At 52.0% G+C, this 19,714-nt stretch overlaps 2 protein-coding genes across 2 annotated transcripts in view; both read left to right on the top strand.

Moving 5' to 3' along the window:
• DEPDC5 (DEP domain containing 5, GATOR1 subcomplex subunit) overlaps positions 1-11,782 on the top strand; it is a 44,306-nt gene extending 32,524 nt beyond the window's left edge. The window contains 15 exon segments of the mRNA XM_064168274.1: positions 475-626; positions 1,387-1,464; positions 1,864-1,996; positions 2,801-2,909; positions 3,241-3,465; positions 7,099-7,278; positions 8,135-8,187; positions 8,189-8,249; positions 8,252-8,299; positions 9,316-9,376; positions 10,382-10,413; positions 10,416-10,463; positions 11,318-11,518; positions 11,521-11,538; positions 11,541-11,782. Of these exon segments, the coding sequence (XP_064024344.1) occupies positions 475-626; positions 1,387-1,464; positions 1,864-1,996; positions 2,801-2,909; positions 3,241-3,465; positions 7,099-7,278; positions 8,135-8,187; positions 8,189-8,249; positions 8,252-8,299; positions 9,316-9,376; positions 10,382-10,413; positions 10,416-10,463; positions 11,318-11,518; positions 11,521-11,538; positions 11,541-11,611 (1,470 nt within the window). The 3' untranslated portion in view covers positions 11,612-11,782.
• Positions 11,783-14,270: 2,488 nt separating this feature from the next.
• On the top strand, positions 14,271-17,957 carry ANHX (anomalous homeobox). Its single transcript, XM_064168537.1, has 6 exons — positions 14,271-14,275; positions 14,473-14,596; positions 15,840-16,026; positions 16,496-16,628; positions 16,890-17,191; positions 17,863-17,957. Exons 1-6 carry the CDS (start codon positions 14,271-14,273, stop codon positions 17,943-17,945), a joined length of 834 nt encoding a protein of 277 aa, XP_064024607.1. The 3' UTR covers positions 17,946-17,957.
• Positions 17,958-19,714: the final 1,757 nt, after the last annotated feature.

Genomic DNA, 19,714 nt, shown 5'->3' with positions numbered 1-19,714 from the left:
ATCTGATTTTGTGCATTATGAAACCTGAACTCCTTGTGATACATTTGCATAGTTTTGTCTGAGACTTGGAGCTGGAACTATTTTTTCTACCTGCTTGCTACTTGCCTGTAGTGACTGAGTTTCCTGTTCTGTCCATGGTGTCATTTCGTGGCACGTTTCTAATCCCAGCTCTTCACTCCTCCTGGCAGAGGAAGGTTGGGACTGGTGGGGCTGGCGTGCCAGTAGTTCTCTCAACAAAGCTGGTTGCTGGATGGGTGATCCTCATCTGTCCTGGAGTCTGTATTTGTGTTTGTCAATATCTCTTTAGTGATGGCAAAAGCAAGACTGTTTATCCTTCCTGCGTGTGCTTGCCCTGCAGTATTGCTTGTTGACTGCTAACTTGAAACGAGGCACAGTGCTGTGGGGCAGGGAGAAGGTGGGAAATGGCTTACAGCAGGAATTACATCATGGTGCTGCTGTACTTGCTCCTTGCAGGTGTCCATAGACCAGTCAGTTCCTGCCACTTCAGATGGCAGCACACTGGTAACCACGGGGCAGTTACCTGACAGGGGGAACACCCAGCCCTCGGGAAGCTCCCAGAGCATTGCAGAGCAAGGATATCCCACAGCTGGTGCTGCAGAGGGCAGGTAAGGGAAGCACAACAGTGCTGTACTGCAGCCCTCCTCACTTCCTTGACCCTTTCTGGTGTCAAGGAGGGACGCTTCAACAGGAACTTGTGAACAAGGTCTGCTGTGTCTGTCAGCACCACGAGATGCTTGTCACGAGACTTGGCTGCAGCATTGCCATGTGCAGCAAGAGTGGCAGTAAAATCAGCCTTGCACCCCAGTTTGCCAGAATTAAATGACTCAAGGCCTGATTTCCCCACCCATGAGAGCTTCGTTCCTCAAGAAGTGAGGGATGAAGAGATTCCCTTTCTTCAGTCTGTTAGCAGAAACCCAGGCTTTGAGCTGGCACCTTCTGTCCTGTGGCAAAGGGACCCCACAGGTGTCACTGGATCAGCTGGGCTGATGAAATCCAGCAAGTTCTCACCTGGAGGCAAGATACTGGGGAGGAAGCAACCATTACAAGTAAACTCCACTAGCACCTGCGCCCTGCAGTTGTGTATTGCAATAGAAACCTAAACCTGACCCAAAAGATCTGCTCTCAGCTGTGCCTGAGCAGTGCTGTATGTAACAGTGTGCAAGCTCAGTGCAGCAAGCACCTGACAGCCTCAGGGGAAAGAATGCAGGACTGCTGCTTTCAGTTGTCCTTCTACAGGTGGAAAAGGCAACAAATGTGGCTAAGTCATTGCTGGGAAGAGAGAAGAGAGCATTTGCCTTAAGTGAACATATGTGAGCCAATCTGGCAGCTCCTTGATTTCCAAACATGTTTCTGTTTGCTTCCCAGCTCCCAGCAGTGCTCAGCCAGCTCTCTGACTTCCTCCTCCACACTGATGGAGATTCTCGACGCCATGAAGCACCCCACGTAAGCTCTTCATGTTCACCGCTAGGATCTGCCCAGGTGCTTGTGACAGGACATGAGGCATGGAGTCACTCAGAGGAGGGCCCCACATCTGCTGTAGGAGTTTGAGGCTTTCTTTTGTAGTTCAGTTGTAATCTCTCCAACAAGGAATTGTTGCAGAAATGGAGGTGTGAGCATTGTTGCAGAGAGTTCCACTGTTAGAATCCCAGAATCTCATCAAAGCAGAAATCTCTGTAGGACACTGGAATGCTGTCAGTGGCAGCTCTTCATCCTGTTACCAGCTCAGGACGTGTCTCACTGGGGCATTTCTTGTCCTTTATCTTTGTGCCCTGTTTTTGCCTTTGCACCTTAAGAGTTCTTGGGGTCAGCCTGTGCTAACGTGTGTGGCTTGCTGTGCTTCAGCACAGGGGTCCAGCTGCTCTCTGAACAGAAGGGCCTCGCTCCGGCCTGCTTCATCAGCGCCGAAGTTGTGCACTGGCTGGTGAACAATGTGGAGGGGGTGCAGACCCAGGCCATGGCCATTGACATCATGCAGGTGAGAGCTGCTAAGGCTGTCTGCAGGGCCAGGAACACCTCACCTGGGAGGAGGGATTGTAGTAGAGCAGAGCACAGTGATGATTTGTGTCTCCTATTGAAAGCACTGTTTAGCAGACTGGGAGCTGGTGGTAGCTCTTTCTGGATTCACCAAGCAGCAGCACATCCTTCACTAGGCACTGCTGCTGCTTTTCCCATCCTGCGTGCTGCCAGTTGTGTCCATGGCCCCTGAGGAGCTGGCAGCTGCCAGAAACTTGCCCTTTAGTTAGAGTTAGGAGGCACTGCAGCATGATTCCATCTTGGGTTTGCTTTGCTTCTCCTCTGACCATTAGTTGCTGAGGCTGCAGTCAGGCCAGCTCGTGGCCTCTCCTGGCTGGGTGCTGAAGCAGGCACACTTTGTACTCTGCTGTGTTTCTGGGTTTCTTTCCTTTCCTATCAAACTGTGTCAGGGCAGAAGGTTGGAAATGTTTCAGGAGTTTGCTCCTCTGCTGAGATCTCATCCAAGTTAGCAGAGACCCTGGAATGCTGACAGCCTCTTTCCTCCCTATAAATCCATCTATAAAACCAGAGCAGGGGGAGGGAGGGAGCAGGCATCTGCAGAAAGGTCAAACACAGTTTCTCAGGGAGATGAGGACCTTTGCTGCATATTGAGAGATGCTGCTGCCGGTGGTCTGGTTAGGCACAGAGCTGGGCAAAGAGGTGTCACAGAAACAGAAATGATTCCCTAATGTTCTCTGGCAACCCTTTCATGTCAGCGGAAGAATGACCGCTCCTCTCATCGTGTTTGCTCTCTTCTTTTGTTCAGAAAATGCTGGAAGAGCAGCTCATTGTCCATGCATCTGGAGAAGCTTTGAGAACCTTTATTTATGGCTTCTACTTTTACAAGATCGTTGTGGACAAAGAAGCAGACCGAGGTCAGCACTGTCTTACTGCAAGGCTTCCCTCACTGTCCCTTTGCACAGTCACTGCCTGTGCTTGCTTCTTATGGCTGCTGCAGTAGAGCAACCAAAACCACTGCTCAAGGAAAGTCGGAGAAATTCAGCCTTTTTAGTTAAAAAAGAAAACAAAACCAACCAAAACCCCACAAAAAATAAAAGAGAAAAAGGAGAGGAAAAAGCCCCAAACAAGGACTTGAAGCCAGTATAACCTAACTGTTTCCCTTCTTCTTTTTGAGGAAGAACTCTAGGTCCTTGTGATCTTGAACCCTGGCTCCTAACTGTGCTCTTGACCTTGCTTTTTGTGCAGTGGGCATGCAGCAGCCTGCCATGTGGCACACAGCTGCCATGGACGACTTCTCTGCCTTCCAGAGGAAATGGTTTGAGGTGGCCTTTGTGGCAGAAGAGCTTCTGCACTCGGAGATCCCAGCCTTCTTCCTGCCCTGGCTGCCCAGCCGCCCAGCCTCCTATGCAAGTAGGCACAGTTCCTTTAGCCGCAGTTTCGGAGGACGGAGCCAGGCAGCTGCACTCTTAGGTAGATGCACAGCACAGGTGACAGCTGGGGAAGTCCAAGGGGATAGTTTGAAAGGGGAAGAGCAACCAGCCAAGGGTGTGATCTCACGTGGACCAGCAATCCAGCTGCAAACTTCATGCTGGCCTTACCTGTGTCTTGCACGTGGCCTTGTTCTCGTGTGCTGGAGCAGTGCTTCACTGGCTGTGCAGGCAGCTTTTCCTTCTGAGGCCTGGAGTGGGGGAGAAGGTGTTCTTTAGATAGTCCTTCTTCCTCATCCTGCCCCATACCACCTTCTGGAATCCAGAGAGGAAATACTGACTTGTCTCCTTGCAGATCCAGACTCTCCACAATATGTGATGGGCACGCAGGGATTGGTTGTGAGCACAGCAGAGCAACCAAATGGCTCCAAGTGCCATACCTCAGTGCTGCTTCATCTTGGAGGCTGCAGTAAGGTCCAGATGAAGCAGAAGCTTTCTGTAATGTACTGAAGGCTTCTGAGCTAATCAGGACCACGTATAGCCAGACTCCCTGTATTAAGGTCTGGGAAGCCCAGCTACCAATGATCCCTGCAGCGTGGGAGCAGTGGGGCTTGCACATGGAAGATAGCATTAAATAACCTAGGAGTCGTCTGACGCTGCCTGCCCCCAGCCCGTGAAACACGCCGGTTGCACCGACCTGCTCTCAGCGCTCTGCTGCGCCTCCAGGCCAGCCTGAGTCACTTGCTTTTGTTTCTCTTTCTTTGTTTAAAATGACAAGCACAGTCACTGCTGTGGACTGCAGCTTCAGGCTTATGCAGATGCATCCTGTAAAGCCCTGCCAGTCAAGGCTAAAAAGCAAACGGTGCTCTTCTGGTTTGGTGTTGGACCCTCTAAAGGGACTTGCTGCTGGCGGACTGTCTCTTAAACCTGAAGTTACAGCAGTCCTTCTGTGTTCCTGGCAGCTTTGTTTGAAGAGGAACAGCATCAGAAATGGGAAAGTGCTGAGGATAGGAAGTTAGAGCTAATAGTTAATTCCCTAAAGCCAACATGTGCCAGGGATTTCTCTCTGTCACACAATGAATCTGCTGCCCTGGCTGGCATCCAGCCTCGTTAGCTCGATGACCAGCCAAAGCTAATGCCTGAGCATGGACTGGCACTGCTTTGATCTTACTGCTCAGCCCAAGAAAACCACTCCATCTTCTGCTGTCTGCACTCTTCTGTGAGAGAGAAGACTGAGACTCAGCAAGCTTGCACCTGGGGAAATAGACAAAGGAGAGGAGCTTCAGTGCCCCTCTCGCCTTCCTGTGGCACTGCTGTTACAGTGCCGTTGGAATTCTGTCCGTTCTGCTCTTTGGCTGATTTGCAGTCCTTGGGTGACTGAAAAAATGTCCCGAGGTTGCTCACATGCAGTCTGGTTATTCCAGGAAGAGCATTTTCTTGGAGAAAAATCCCGTGTGGAGATTTTTTCCTACAGAGAGCCTGATTTAATGGACACTTCTGTGCTGTCCCTCTTCTAAGCTGTATTCCACAAATACCTCACCAGTTCACCTGAGGCAAGGAGCTTTACTAAACCCAGTCACTGGTCCACGTGACTTCATTTGTTCCTCTCTTGGCTTCGATCTGGTTGTGGTTTATATTTCTTCCCCTCCCCACCTTCCCTAACTGTCAGGCTGTGACATAAAAATTGCATGCAAGCTCTGGGAGCTCTGGAACAAGCTCCTTGTATCTCTGAAGTCCTTATCCCTCCCGATTCCCCTATCACTTGCCCGGTGGTTGTCCTCTTTTCCTCCCCAGTTGCAGCCTGACCTGTGATGTAGCTAATTGTGTCCCTTTTGCTTTGTAGCAGTGCATGCACTAGCAATTGTAGTTGTGTATTTGTGGTCTGTGACTGGAGAATAACCTGCCTGCTCCTCCCCACTGCTCTCAGTAGAGCATTAGCTAAACACTCAGTGGTGCAAGCCCGTTGGGAAGCAGGTGAGTCCTCTTACAATCACAGCTGCAGAAGCCAGAGGTTATTCTGTTAAAATCTGACGCTTCTGGGCCTTTCCTTTTGGTCAGCTCACCTGGTTGGGCTGTGCTCCTGTTGCTTTACTTGCAAGTTACAGCTGCAGACAAGGTGGAGAGAGAAGCTCCAGCCCTAGCAGGGAGTCTGCGCTGTCTGGCAAATGAAAAGTCCAAGGGAGCAGGGAGCTCATTCTTCACAGCCTGCTGGTTTGGGCACTGGACTGTGGTGTTACTGCTGACCTCTTAGCTCATGGCCAACAGCTTCCTGGCTGAGCTGCTTTGTTTCATAGCTTTGGGGGTGCTGCTTTCCAGCAGGCTTTGGTGCACATCTGGCACTGTGCCCTTCCAGCCACAAGCATTGCACTCACAGTGACGCTCCACCAAAGAGAAGCAAGAAAAGGAAATGAGAAGGTGTTGGTCTGTCTGGCAGTGCCAGAGCAGGATGCATCTCCCAAACATAAATGGGTCTTACTTACAAAAAGCCCAGGGTTTTCTTTCAATTTATTGGGGTTTTTTTTCTTTTCCTGTCCCTGAGCTGCAGTCACAGCAATGGAAAGGAATTTCTCATAACCTTGACAAGTGTCTCCATCCAGCTTGCAGTAGAATTGAAAGTGGGAAGCTTCCATCTACCTTGAGGAAGAACTGGAACCATTTTTAAATGCCATTAAGCCATTAAATTTTAAGGTCACTTAAAAGCTGATGGTATAAAAGGGTGCACATCTTCCTCAGCTAAAGAAAGAAGATCCATCCCTCATGCACACAACAAAGGGCAGAGGGTCTGAATAGCAATGTTGCAGTCCTTTGGTTGGTGTTCAGCTCTAGCATTAGAGAAGTGTTCAGTTGTGTTTGCCTGCAGAGAGGTTTAAAGTGGCCACAAGCTTCATCGCAGGACCTTGATTCCAGTCAGGAGGTCTGGGCTCTATTCCTGGCCTTGCAGTTTGCTGTGTGAGACCAGCCAGATCACTTCCACTTTCTGTGCTTCCCTTCCTCTTGCCTGTGTTGGATTTTTTCTCTCACTAGGATGCAGGGTGCCGGGCACAAAAGGAGCTGGATCTTGGGTACTGTCCCATTGCCTACTGCAAAGCATTAGAAGGTGTTGCAGTGGTTGTAAGGCTGCTCATGAGCCTTGGCTGACTTCTCAAACTTGTACAAAAAGTGTGGCCTGTGCAGGTTTGGTGGTGCAAGAATGTGAGATATTGATGCATCCTTAAAGAAACAAGAACCTGAACTTCTGGTCTCCTTCAGCTGTGAGATCCTGCAGAGCTGCTGCACTGTGTTACAGCACCCTGCTGTGAGCTGTGCTGAGGGCATGCAGAAATACTAAAGCCAGCTTGGAATGGCTTGGATATGGAGGAGCTGATGTCCAGCCATATTATGCACCCTAGCTGCTGGACTCTGGTTCTGTCTCTGTTACAGCTGAAGTGGCTTCTGACTGCTTGGGGAGGGAAGTGTGTGGCACAAACCCCTGGTATGAGTAATAGCTCACAGGGGTTGTCTTGTGATCTGGATGAGCAGCATCCTGGAACTATCCTGCCAGCCCAAAAATATTTGGGAAGGAGTAGGAGGACAAATTAATTTCAAGTAGCTTGACTTGTTTCTTCTGTTCTCTTCATCCCATCTCCTGCCCTCTCTTGACTGCATCTTTGGAACGCCCCCGCTCGGCGGCGCGCAGCTGCCACGGTGCCCGAGCAGCGGACGGTGACGCTGGATGTGGATGTGAACAACCGCACGGACCGGCTGGAGTGGTGCAGCTGTTATTACCACGGCAACTTCTCCCTCAGTGCTGCCTTTGAGATCAAGTTGCACTGGATGGCAGTGACTGCAGCTGTGCTTTTTGAGATGGTAAGAGATGGTGTTCTGGGTGGCCATGGCAGTGCCCAGTTGGCCTCTGTGTCCCTGAGACCACTGTGGGTCCTGTGGTAAGAAGGATCAGGGGAGAGACAGTGGCTGGACCTGCCCTTATCCCATCACTAATTCACTGGGGGCTGCTGGCTTGGCTGCATCTGGGCATCACTTGTTGGTTGTGCTGGCTGTGGTCTTGCTGGCTGCAGGGCAGTGCTCTACTTCCAGTGGGATTCCTGCATGGTACACAGAGATCAGTGCAGGTCAGGGAGGTAGATTTAAGCCCCTCTTAGGCAAATCTTAAGTCCTGAGCTGGATCTTTGGAAAGGAGTCACCTTGTATTCCTTCTGCCCCCAACCTGGGAACTTGGAATCTCAGTGGAACTGCTTTCATGACAGGGCTTTTCCAGGGAATATCTTCTTGCTGAATGCTTTTGGAATAGGAAATGCAAGCACTTTGTGTCACTTCTTCAGCTTTCCCTTTGATGGCTTCTGTAAAACTCAAATCATTTACCAGCAGGTACCCTACCCTGCCAGAGAGCAGGAGGTGATTGTGCTGCTATTTGCGATCTATAGCAGTTCCAGTAAAGCATCAGTGCTTCGCTGACGCTAAGTGGGCTGGATCGGCTGCTGACAGGCGTCCTGCTTTGAAGTGCTTTGTGATGGATGCGGCACTTGAGCGGAAGGTCTGACGGCTCACACTGCTTTCTTACCAGGAAGCTGCTGTGCCTGCCCTGCAGAGCCAGCTGAGCCTGCGGGGAGTGGAGCAGTTCTGCTCTGTTCTCAGTGAGCTGCTGCTCTGCACAGCAGGGTCCTTCAGCCCTCCGTGTTCTGTGGTTCACTGCTGGAATCTCTCCTCAGGTTCAGGGCTGCATCGCAAAGCCACGTCCTGCGGGTTCTTACTGGTGCCAGTCTTGGAAGGGTCCCTTTGCTTTGCCCAGTTACTTGTACGGAGACCCACTTCGAGCTCAGCTGTTCATCCCACTAATGTGAGCTGCTTGTTGAAGGAGGGCAGCGAGCACTTGTTTGATGGTAAGAATTGGGAGTGTTACTCCTTGGCACCTTTCTCTGCAAGCAGGGCCCCCTCTGGCCTGGCACTGGCAGGATGCAGCTCAGTCAGCAGGGTCTGTCCTCGCTCGGCTGCAGCCACTCTCAGCAGGGTGTGCGGGCGAAGCTGTGCTGGCAGGCTCATCAGCGATGCAACAGTGGACAAAACTGGCAGGCAGAAGTAGCAAACACATGAAAGGTCTCCCCGAGCAAGCTCTGTTGGCATAGTGCTGCATACCCCTATAGAGCCCAGATCAAGCAGTGCTGCGGAGAGAGGCTGTAATGCAGGAGCTTGTTTTGCTGGTATACCCTGCTCACAGCTGCTCTGCGTTTGTATCCTGCGTTTGTTTGTTCTCCCCCTCAGTGAGATTAGGCTGTCAGCACTGCCATGCTCTTTTTTCTGTTGCCATGGTTACACTCGGGGTAAGAGTGTTTGCACATGTGATTAAGAGCTAGAAACTGCAGTCTCCTTTTCTGCAATGTGACCTCACCCTTTCCAGGGATGATGGTAAGTCTCAGGTGGAAGCTCAGAGGATTTCTGTGCCCATGCAGAGAGAGGCAGAATTGGCATCACGGGAAGGATCAATTAGCAAAAGGCTCTGTTTTAGAAGAGTAAGGAGCGAGTTTTATTTTTTCATTCACCCTTGTCCAGGTGTAAATGTAAAACTGTCAGTGTGAGGTGACCACAGCCCTGCTGACTCTACCCTAAGTATCTGCAGAGCACTCTGTGGTGCACAGTGGCAGCCCACTCTCCTGCCTTGCCCCCTCCCACACACCTTTATGTTGGCTCCTCAAGAGATACAAATTCAGGAATGAATCTGCCACTGGAGTACCAGGAGATGAGTCTCCAACAAGACATTCAAGGACAGCTGACAGAAAAAAAGGTGACTGAAAGAAATTGCTGGAAAAGAAGTAGTTTTCTGAGCTAAAACTGAGGTGTTGAAACAGAAAGAAAACGAAGTGGCTCTACTGGGTATTTGGTTACCTTTTGGTTGTTGCAGGCTTTGAACCAGAAACGTACTGGGACCGTATGCATCTCCTTCAGGAAGCAATAGCACACAGGTACGTGCAGAAGGGTTCCTGTCTCCCTGGATCATGTGGGATGAAGACCTGTGCTGAACGGTCCCTCCTGAGCTGTGTGCACTCTGTATTGCCTTCCTGCAGGTTATTGGGCTGCAAGTAACTGGAGTGCCTGGAGCTGGTTCTGTGGGTGCAGGGGGCAAGTTGACTGTTGCAGCCTGACACTTGATAGCAAGCCCTGCCCTGGCATCCTCCAGGCAGGGAATGGCCATTGACAGGTGCCCTGCTAGTCTGAAGCTGATAGCCTGACAATGATTTCTTTCTGAGAAGGGACACTTCATGTGGACTTAACAGTCTTGAACTGGATGACAACTAATGATTGACAATAGGCAGGAGACTGGGACATGAGCTGTACTTAGGAAGCTGGGCTCAGGTTCAGGAGTTGTTGGGAGCTTTGGATACTACCTAGCCTTGCCTCTTTGTGTGCTGGAGCTGCCAGTTGTTTTCATGGTGTTGCTAGTAAGGTCTTTGTCGTGACAGACAAACTGCCTTTTGTAATGAACTTTAGCCTCAAAAAAGCTTGTTAGTTTAGTAAGCAGGAGAGGAACTGCCAGGTGAGCTGCTGGAAGTTCTGCATGGAGTACTGCCCAGCATGAAAAGAACCAGCTTGAAACATACTCAGGGAGTGTCTCTCTTGACTGTGCTCTTCCCACACTTGTGTGCAGCTGCCCTGTTTGGTCAGAGACTGCTCAGTGCCCTCCCATAGCCGAGCTGATGGTGCTCTTGTTTCCAGCACAAGGCAGGACAGAGCAGTGTGGAGTCAGAAGCTCTCACACTGTGCCTTGCAGGGACAGAGAGGTGGAGAAGCTCAGCCCTTTTCATCCCTTTTCCTTCAGACCATAACAAAAGGGAGGCTTGGTGACAGTGGAAGACTTTCCCTGGTGTCCCTGCCTTAGGCTGAAGGCATCCTAGCCGCTTGTGGTTCTCTTTATCTTTTTTTCTTCTCCCTATTTCTTTTCCTTTATTCCCTGGTGTTTGTTTCTGCAGATTTGGATTTGTGCAAGATAAATACTCAGCCTCTGATTCAACTTCCCAGCTGAAAACAAGCCCCAGTACATCCATGTCACAGGTGAGCAGTATTTGGCAGGGCACTGAGGTGAGGAGGATATTAGAATAACCGAAGAACCATTTTCTGTGCAGTTTGCGTCTTGTGTCAGTGGTGCTGGTCCTCATGATGTCCCTAGTCAGGTGACAGGTGATCAGCCAACACAAACCAGACAAGTGAAGAGGCAGCATGAGAAGCATGAAGCGTTGCTGCCTAATAGACAGCACGGGTTTGGAATCTGAGCAGTGTTGTGACACTTTTCCTTTCCAGGAAGTGGAGGAAGTGGAAAAATAAAGGCAGAGCTTATTGAAGTGCAGGTTAACTAAATGTGTATTGAGAAGCTAGGAGAAGCAAAGCTGCTGAGACAAGTCAGTGGCTCTGTTCTCATGCTTAAGGTCAGCTGCAGATGCACCTTGACCCATCCATGCTGTGTGGGAGACAGATGAAGCATTTGGGATCTGCTTGCTGCTGTTGTCCTTGAGTGTTGATGATCTGTCAACACTTCTGAGCTCCATGCAGGATGTCTTACAGTAAAATACCATTGGATCGTCAGAGAGGTTGCTGAGAGAGAGAGAGAGAGAGACAGGAAGAGAGCTTTTGGAAAGCTGCAGAAGAGAGTGGACATCAGTGGAATGTTAGAAAGCTGGATCAGAGTCTGCACCCTTGCTCCACTCTCTTGTGCTGAGAGCCAGGCTAGACCAAGCCTGCTCTCAGCAGGGCTCTAAGTTGCAGGAAGATGTAGCAGGTGAAAACAAGGAGGGAAAAGTGCATCTCACTTTCTGCTGCTGAAAGGCCTTTCAATGAAACTCAGACCAGCTCAGAAATTCAGTTGTAGGGATGGCTGTACCCGAGACTGCAGCCCTCTCTGTTTCCTCCAGGGACGGTGTTTTTGCAGCTGCCCTACTCCAAGCGGAAGTTCTCCTGCGGGCAGCAGCGCCGGCGGCGCAACTCCACCAGCTCCACCAACCAGAACATGTTCTGCGAGGAGCGCGTGGGCTACAACTGGGCCTACAACACCATGCTGACCAAAACCTGGCGCTCCAGCGCCACCGGCGACGAGAGGTTTGCTGACCGCCTGCTGAGGACTTCACCGACTTCTGCTGGACAAAGACACGCGCCTGCTGGCCTTCTGGACTGACTGCCTGGATAAGATGCATGCCAGTGCCCCGTGAAAGGGGGCCGTAGCTCTTGGGGAGACAGCTGCAAGCTTGCCTTGCGGCAGGAAAGCAGAGGTGAAGGACGTCTAGACAGAAGCCTCTGTTGCGTTCATCCTGAGGCTCCAAGGGGACCGGATCAGTATTGTTGATATTCACAAGAATTTGAATAAGTCCCTTGAAAAAGGATCTGAGCTTTTGGCTTGCCAATATCTATCACCTAACTCAGCTTTAAGTAGCTGCAGTCCTCAATTGCCAAAAACTTCAGTTAGAGCAGAGGTAAAGGAGGGTGAGTGTAGCTGCTTTTCAAGGGCACAGTGATACGGGAGGAGCTTACTGGACTTTGGAAGTGATGGATGCAGTTTGCATCTGCTGTGCCTGGCAGCAGTCCTGCCTCCTTCCCTTCTCGAGGTGCCCCTGTCAGTGTGAATATGTAAGATAGGCGAGGTGAGGGACATCTGTTAGATTTCATACATGTACATAAGTAAAATGCAGAAAATCGAGTGGGCTGATCTGCGTGTAACTGCAGGCCGCAAGACAGAGAATCATTAAGGCTGGAACAGACCGTCAAGATTGAGTCCAACCGTAACCCAGCTACCCTGACCGCTGAGCCCGCCCTGCTGCCGCCTGCCTGCGCCACGGGCGCTGCTGTCCGGCAGCAGCAGCTTCCCTCAAGCGATCTGCGGGGGCAAGCTCTGCCCCGCCCGCCAGCCGCACGGTGCGAGAGGCCAGCCCCGGCTCCGCACGGAGGGTCGCGCTGCCGAGGGCTGCGGGGCGGGCGGGGCTACAGGTGGCACCCGCTACGCAGCATCCGGGGAAGCGATGGGAGGCAGGAGGGAGGCGAGACCGGCCAGAGCCGCTGCGGTGGCCCGGCCGGAAGCGGGCCGGGGTGGCTGAAGGGCGTGGTTGGGGCGGGCCTCTGGGCTGCGCCTGTCTCCCTGATCCGGAGGGGTCGGGGCTGCCGGGGCAGTCTGCTGCTCAAGCTCCTCGCATGTATTTAGCAGCCCTTCCCCGCTTTTATCCGACGTGGCTGGAGTGGGCTCGGACTGGGGGCGTCCCAAGGGGACCACCAGGGAATCGCGCCGGTTCTCCTTTCCCAGGAACGATGGGTGCAAAGAGCGCCGCCTGCCCCCGGCCTGGCACCGTGGCCGGCCCGGAGGAGCAGCTCGGCCCCTCCACCCTAGCGGCTCAGGGGCTCAGCGCTCTGGGCAGTTTGTATAAGCTGCAACGCCGGTGGCTGTGAAGGTTCCACCTCGTGTTTGGACTGGGAGGGGCACTGATGGTGAGCGGCAGCGCAGGCCCCCTGAGGGGCGCGCGGAAGCGGTAGGGCAGTGCCGCAGCTCTGCAAGCGTGCCCAGCCGCGCACACCGACCCGGCGCGCAGTCCCCGCAGCGACCTTCCCTGCTCTGGCCGTCTGCAGCCGCCAGGTTTTGAGGGCTCGTTTAATATGTCGATTGTCAGCTCAGTTTTTCTGAGCGTACAAACCTGATGTGTTTTTAGCTGTTCAGGGATGGTTTAGGCCTATTTTTATTTGAAGTGTTTGAGGTCCTCAGGCTGCTTTTAACAGCAGAGTGAAGTTTCTTGCTTTTAACTTATTATCTTTTACAGAAAAGGATTCTGTAGAAGCTAAAAATAGGAAATAATAGTTTTTGTCTAACCACAACTTTGTGCATTGTACAGAAAGGCTTCCCAACAGGACGTGAGGATTGAAGCGGTTCATGGCCATGTTAAACAGGAATAAAAAGCAAAGATCCTCCACCTGCCAAGCTGCTGGATCTAGCAACACAGCTCTGCCAGGACCTCCAGAGCTCTTCTTCCTAGGCCCTGGAGGAAGCTGGTCGGGGCCATGATGGGATGCAGACACAAGATGTATTTTCTCACTAACATCCATGTTGTCCGCGCTTTTGTGTCTGTCCACCTGCGTCAAGGGCAGCACGACACAGCCTGCAGGCTCCTGGAGGTAGGGATGTGCCCTTGGTTTCTTCAGCAAGACAAAAAGCAGTGTTAGAAACACAGCAACTGGAGCTGTGAGTGCAGAGACGCCCGAAGGGCAGCACGTGGGGAAGGTGGTGTCTGTGCTTTGGCTGACCAGCACAGGGTAAGGCTTCTGCTCCAGGCAGTCACTGTTCATCATCCAGAGGGAAGAGGGGAACTGGGTGATAACAGGGTGGGTTGTGGGCTGTGAAAGCAGCAGATCTGTTCTCTGCTGTGGTGGTTCTTGAAGTTTTTTGCGAACTTAGAGCTCAGGATGTGAAAGTCTTGTCGAGGCCAGGTTTAGAGGGCTTGCCAAGATGGGAAGATACGAGGATGTCACCTCACGGTGAGGGATTCCAGCTCTAGGTCTGGTCATGTAGGCCTTTTTTACAGGGAAAAGAAGGAACTAGGCAGGCAACTCCCTGCGTATGTTAGAGAAGGGACAGTGAGCCATGTGCTTGGGCAATGCTGCCCAACTGTGTCAGACCCGTAGGCATCTCTGAGTAAGCTTGCAGTTGCATAGGAAGCCCGGGTGACCTACCTGGCAGGGGTTGCTCACATGCCTGGTTTGCTTCAGAACTGCAAGGCTGAAGAGAAGGAGGAGCTGGTGCGCTCTGGCATGAGATTCACAACCGAAGGTTATGGAGAGCTCCAGGTGGATTGTCTGACCCCTCTGCAGAAGTTCCGTTGCAGGAAAGGTACCATGGGGTGGGGAGCTGACTGCTGCACTTATCAGATGCAGGGATGAGATGCAGGGGCTGGCTTTGCTTCTCAGGACAGCCTCTCCCTTGAGCTAGGTTTTTCTTGGCATTTTAACCACGTGTGTAGCAACGTGAGAAATTCCCCACGAATTCCGAACTGGCTCTCCTGGGGTCAGTTTTAAGCCAGTTCTCTCCCGTGCACAGGAATCCTCCACCACTTTCCCTGTGTCCAGAAGGTCTGCAGACCCGAGGATACTCAGATGAAGTCCGCCGGCAGCTGCGCAGCTTTGCTGCAGAGGTCACAGCAAACCCAGACAAGAAGCAGCGGGTAGGGAACTGCTGCTGCCAGCCAAGTCTCTCTTGTCACAGCAAAGCAGAACCCTGGATCAGGGCTCTGTAGCTGGTTTCATGCTAAGTTCTTGTTTCCAGATGCCCCAGTGAGGGTGGGATTCCCCATGTTTGATCTTTCCCTAAAGATTTCCCTGCAAACTCCTCAAGTCAGTAGTTCCACTTGCTCTGGCCAAAAAGCTGAGGGGATGTTCCTCAGCAGGCTGTTGACAGTTCTAATTCTGTAGTGGTGGAGCACAGGCAGCCAAGCAGGCATCACTCAGAAGAGCTGCGTTAGAGCAGTAAGCGGTTCTGGCTCCACTGACTTGCAGCATGTACGAGATGCACTTTGCTCACCAGAACGTTGTGTACCAACCTGGAGTTCATAGCGTGTGACAGGCAGTGCTGAGCTGTCCACGCATCTCCCTGGCTTGGAAAGGGACACCACACTCAACTCGGCCATCCTTAGTGATTGCTGCCTTGCAAAGTGAAGGCTTCAAGCTTTGAAGTATGCCTCTCTGGTGCTCGGATTCTCCAGCGCCCTTCTTCCCTGAGGCAGGATGGCCTGGTGAACAGCTCTGCAACGTGGAAGAGGTTTGTCTCTTGCCCTTTTCACAAAGCAGCAGCAACATCCCAATTTTCATTAAAAAAGAAAATGAAGCTGAATTGGGAGCGTAATGAAGTTGTGTAGTTATGCCCTAAAAGGTCACAATGCAGCGATCACCTCTGTGATCTCATCATTTGACAGGTGAAGAAAGCAGAGTTGTTTCTGTGGTCCTGATCCAGATGTTTATGTTGATCATGGTTTGTGAACGCTGTTTAATTTAGGAAATGCCTTTGTGTTTATCCTGTCAGAGTCAGGTCAGTGACGCGAAGCTGTCACACCGTGACAAGAGCTTTGCTGAGATTCTGCATTTGCAGCAGCGTATGGTTTCCTTTAGCAAACAAACCAGCCAGGGGAGCAGGGTGCAGTGTGTGGTTTCCAGCAATTCTTTTGAGTTTACAAATCCATCTTCTTGGGATCCCTGCAGACTTGTTGGAGACCTAACGAGCAGTTGTGTCTGGGTGGGAAAGCTCTTTTGCTGGACTGCTTTTGGAACTAAGGGGAATCACAGGATGTTAGGGACTAGAGGGGACCTCGAGAGATCATCTAGTCCAGCCCCTCTGCCAGAGCAAAAAAAGCCTGATTGTTTGGGTGAGTTTATTCCTTCTGTCTTGATCTCTCCCTTCACCTGGGTTTGCAGGAGGAGTTGGCTAAGGACATGAACCTGCAGCCAACTCAGGTCTATAACTGGTTTGCAAATTATCGGCGCCGTCAGAAGTCCTTCCCCGCTCCTGTGGAACAGCTCAGCCAGTCCTGCCCCGGGAGGGCTCTCACTCACCACCCTAAGGAGGGGCAGGGTGAAGGATTCTACGCTCCACAGGCTGCAGGTTTGTCTCTTTCTAGTGAGCTTAGGATGTGATTCAGAAAGCTGAGAAACAATTTAAAGCTCCATCAGGAAGGGAAGGTCGCTCCTTCCCAGGCAACATCTCTGTGCTGGCAGGTCAAGTGGACACGGAGGGCTCTGCTCCAGGGGAGAGCCTCATTGTGTGGGTAGGGGCTGTCACTCCATAGAAGGTGAGAAAGGTGCTCAGGCCTGTGCAGGGATGGATGAAGAGAGGGGCCCATCTCACTGAGGGAGTGTAAATACAGGGGAGGCAACAGGGTTTAGCTCTACAGTTTGGGATCAGGGCAGTACTCCAGTGACCCCAGGATTTCTGTGCCCTTTCCCAGAACCTTGGCTAAACTTCAGTCATGGGGAATAAGAAGGCCTTGCTGCACTGGGAAAATTAGAGTTGTTTCATGGCTTTTAGGAGAAACTATCAATGTTCCTTCACCTGCCTGGCCTGCACCTTTCAGATGGATCTTGTGTTGGAAGCGGCTCTGAGCAACTGGAGATAACCCTCAGGCCCTGTGACCCAGGGTGGGAGCAGTCAGCTGCAGATCTGAATAAGCCTCCTGAAGGAACGTATTTAAAGATGCTAGAATCCAGGTGATGTATGAAAGTCTTTACAGTGACAGTTGAGAGATGAAGAAGCCTCTAAACTTGTTCATGGAACTGACTTTCACATCAGTTCCCAGGGGACATCATGTAAGAGTCATGACTCAGTAGAGGGGAATGGTCCATGCCTAGCATTAGGCAGAGCATGTAGCAGTTGTCTGCCAGCTGTGAAGGGCAGGATTCAGAGGTGCAGCTGAGCCCTCTCTTCACAGAGCAGCATGTCTGGCTGATGCTTTTCCTCCGTTGTTGCAGCTTTGTGCAGAGCAGTGAGCTGTGTGAGAAGAGGACGAGCAATGCCTCGTGGAGCGCTCACATCCCCAGACAACCTATGGGCTTTGGCACTGAGGCTGTGCTGGAACCAGGAACCTGCTTCAGTGCAGCTGTCCTGCAGCCCAGAGAAGTGCCAGGCAACAGTGATGGCAGCCCCCAGCTGGCTGACTCTGCCCTGTGCCCTCGTGGGTCTCTGACCTTCCCAGATGAGCAGCTGGCCATGGGGCAGGCCCCTTGCAGCACCAGAGGAGTCTCTAGCTCCATGTGGACCCCAAGTATGGAAGGTTGGTGGAACTGAACCCAGACCTTCCCCAGCTTCTCTTCCCTTTGCTGCAGACGCTTGCTCCCTTAGGTGGCTTTCTGAGGTCATGATATGTGGGGGCAGGACTCATCTGGAGCTCCGCAGTCCTGCTGCTGTAGTTAGCTCAGTGAGGAGCCCTAGGGATTGAAGGTGTTGAAGCAGACATTCTTACCTGCTCTTCTGCTTACCTTGGGACTCCTTCCATAAGAGCACTTCTCCAGCAAGGTGGATTCCTTTTAGTGTTTCCACTGGAACAGTCCTTTCAGGTTGCCTGCTCACCTTGTCAGTCTGCAGGCTTCAGGGTTTCTAAACACCTTTCATTCTGAAGAGATTGCCTGGGCAGAGTCTGGGAACTTCTCCACTGCAACATGCTTTTTGCTTTCCTTTCTCCTTGTTTTTTCTCTCTCCCTCTCTGTTTCCTTACTGCCTAGGCTTGTTCAGCAGTCTCACCATCTCTTTTCTTCTGCCTGTTCTTCAGAGTAGCCTCTGTAGATCTACCTGCTTTTGCTGTGGGTCTACAGAGCGGAAAGCTCTGTGACTGCCATTCACCCAGCCTGTGGCAAATGTGGAGAAAGGGGGAGAAGAATAGCTGCCTGAAGAGTCTGGGGTCGTGGTATCTGTAATTGTCTTTAACTCGAGCATTTATTTCAGCAGGTGTCAGAGCTCACTTGAGCAAAGTCCCTCAAGGTGGCTGTATTGAGATCTGTTCAGGAAGAACACTACACAGTCAGATTTAGAGTCTGAAAGCTTCACCCTGTGAAAGCTGGACAGCTAGGGACTGGAACTGTTCTTCCCCTCAGGTAAAGGCAGCAGAAAGCACAGGGCTTGTGATGGCAGGAGTAACAGTGGTGCTGTGGGTCTACCCTGGTCCTCATCCTCCTGCTGAAGAGCTGTGGAAAGACTTAGTGGTGTGCTTGCAAGGGCCATCTCCTGGTGGCCATCACCTTCTGCAGGTGTATGTGTATGCACACTGCAAGTGGGAGATGCGTGTGGAAGTGCATGTGTGCGTTGCAGGTGATGGCATGAGGGAGATTCAGGAACAGAGCCCCCTCACCAGAAAAGATAGGAACCCCTCTCTTTAAAGCAAGTTTAGCTTCTGAGCCTCTTGCCTGGTTTTCTTCTGTCAGGACAAATCGTGACCTCACTGATCCAATGAGAGCTGATTCTGGTGGCTGTGTTAGGCAGGGCCCTACTCGATCCTGAAATAGTTCTTGTAGATTCATAAGCTCATGACAAGATCATTCCATAGTACAGGCTTTCCAAATTGGGAAGACAGGAAGGCACAGCTCTGCCTGTTTTCCACCTGCACAGAAGTTTCAGACTGCAGGTTTGTCTTGGACTTGAGATAAGTTCACAGAATGCAAAGCAACAAAATCCCTGCCATATGTTACACAACTTCCACCACCTATGTAAATAACAAGCACGCAAGCAGGCACTGCCAGCTCCAACTGCCTGGTCTACAAGACAGAGCAGGAGCAGCAGCCCCATGTCTTAGCCCTTCTGCTTCACACCACCCAGTGCCTGTGCCAGAGTGGCACTGCCAGTGGCATGTCAAAGAGGTAGGTGGGAGCGGATCTATTGCTGCTGTGTAGATGAGGCAGAGGCACAGAGAGGCTCTGTGGCTTGTCAGGCTACAAGGGGAGGCAGTGACTCCTGCAGCTAAAGATGGGACTAGGCTCTGCCCTCCCTGCAGTCCTTGCAGAAAACTCTGCCTTTAGCCCTGCCACCAGACTCGTTGCTCTGAGCTGCTGGGGAGAGCCCAGGTCTGGGCACTGCAGATCCACCTTGGTGGGTGTTTGAGGATCTGCAGTTTAAACGTGGCTAAAGGCCACGAAAGATCAGCGAGGCTTGCTGGGCCTCAGACAGTGTGTTCTGACTCCAGAGCGAGCTCATGGCTATGTTTAAAATAGCTTCCACCAGCAGAAGAGCTCTGTGGGAAATGTCTCCTTGCTGGGCAGGCCAGCTGTGCCAGGAACCCACACACCCTCTATCCTGTTCCTGGCAGGGGCAGCCCTTGTCACCTCATTGGCACCTTCCGGTGAGGGCGTAGCTGTGTGAACTCTGTTCCTAACCCATTCAGTGGCTTGCTGCAGCTTCCCCAACCCCCTGAGGTCCCCACAAGAGGGGATCTCTCTCCAGAAATGAGCAGTGCTTAGGCTGCAATTTCATCTAGGCCCTTTTGCAACTCTCCTCTCCAGATCCAGGAGACCTCCCGTGGGAAGTCTTGGGTAAGATCACCACCGGGTGAATGGCAGTGAATGAGGGTCCCCTCGGAGTCAGACTCAAAAGAGTCACCAGTTCGAACGGTGCTGTCCTGGGCTGCCTCCTGGAGTGGGACAGCTGAAATGCGGCCGAGCTAATGGTCCACGCAGAGCAGCATGCGTGTGCAAACAGCGCATTGCACTCTGGAGCAAGGCAGGCTGCAGCCCGGAGCCAGCACCGATCCGCAGCTCAGCACTGCCGAGCTGGGGGCAGCTCCGCTCCTGCCCGCCTTGCTCCTGCCTGC

This window comes from Pogoniulus pusillus, chromosome 30 (assembly GCF_015220805.1).
Source record: "Pogoniulus pusillus isolate bPogPus1 chromosome 30, bPogPus1.pri, whole genome shotgun sequence".
NCBI classification, from domain to species: Eukaryota; Metazoa; Chordata; class Aves; order Piciformes; family Lybiidae; genus Pogoniulus; species Pogoniulus pusillus.
The sequence above is the reverse complement of the archived record's forward strand: the minus strand, read 5'-3'. Positions and strand labels throughout refer to the sequence as shown.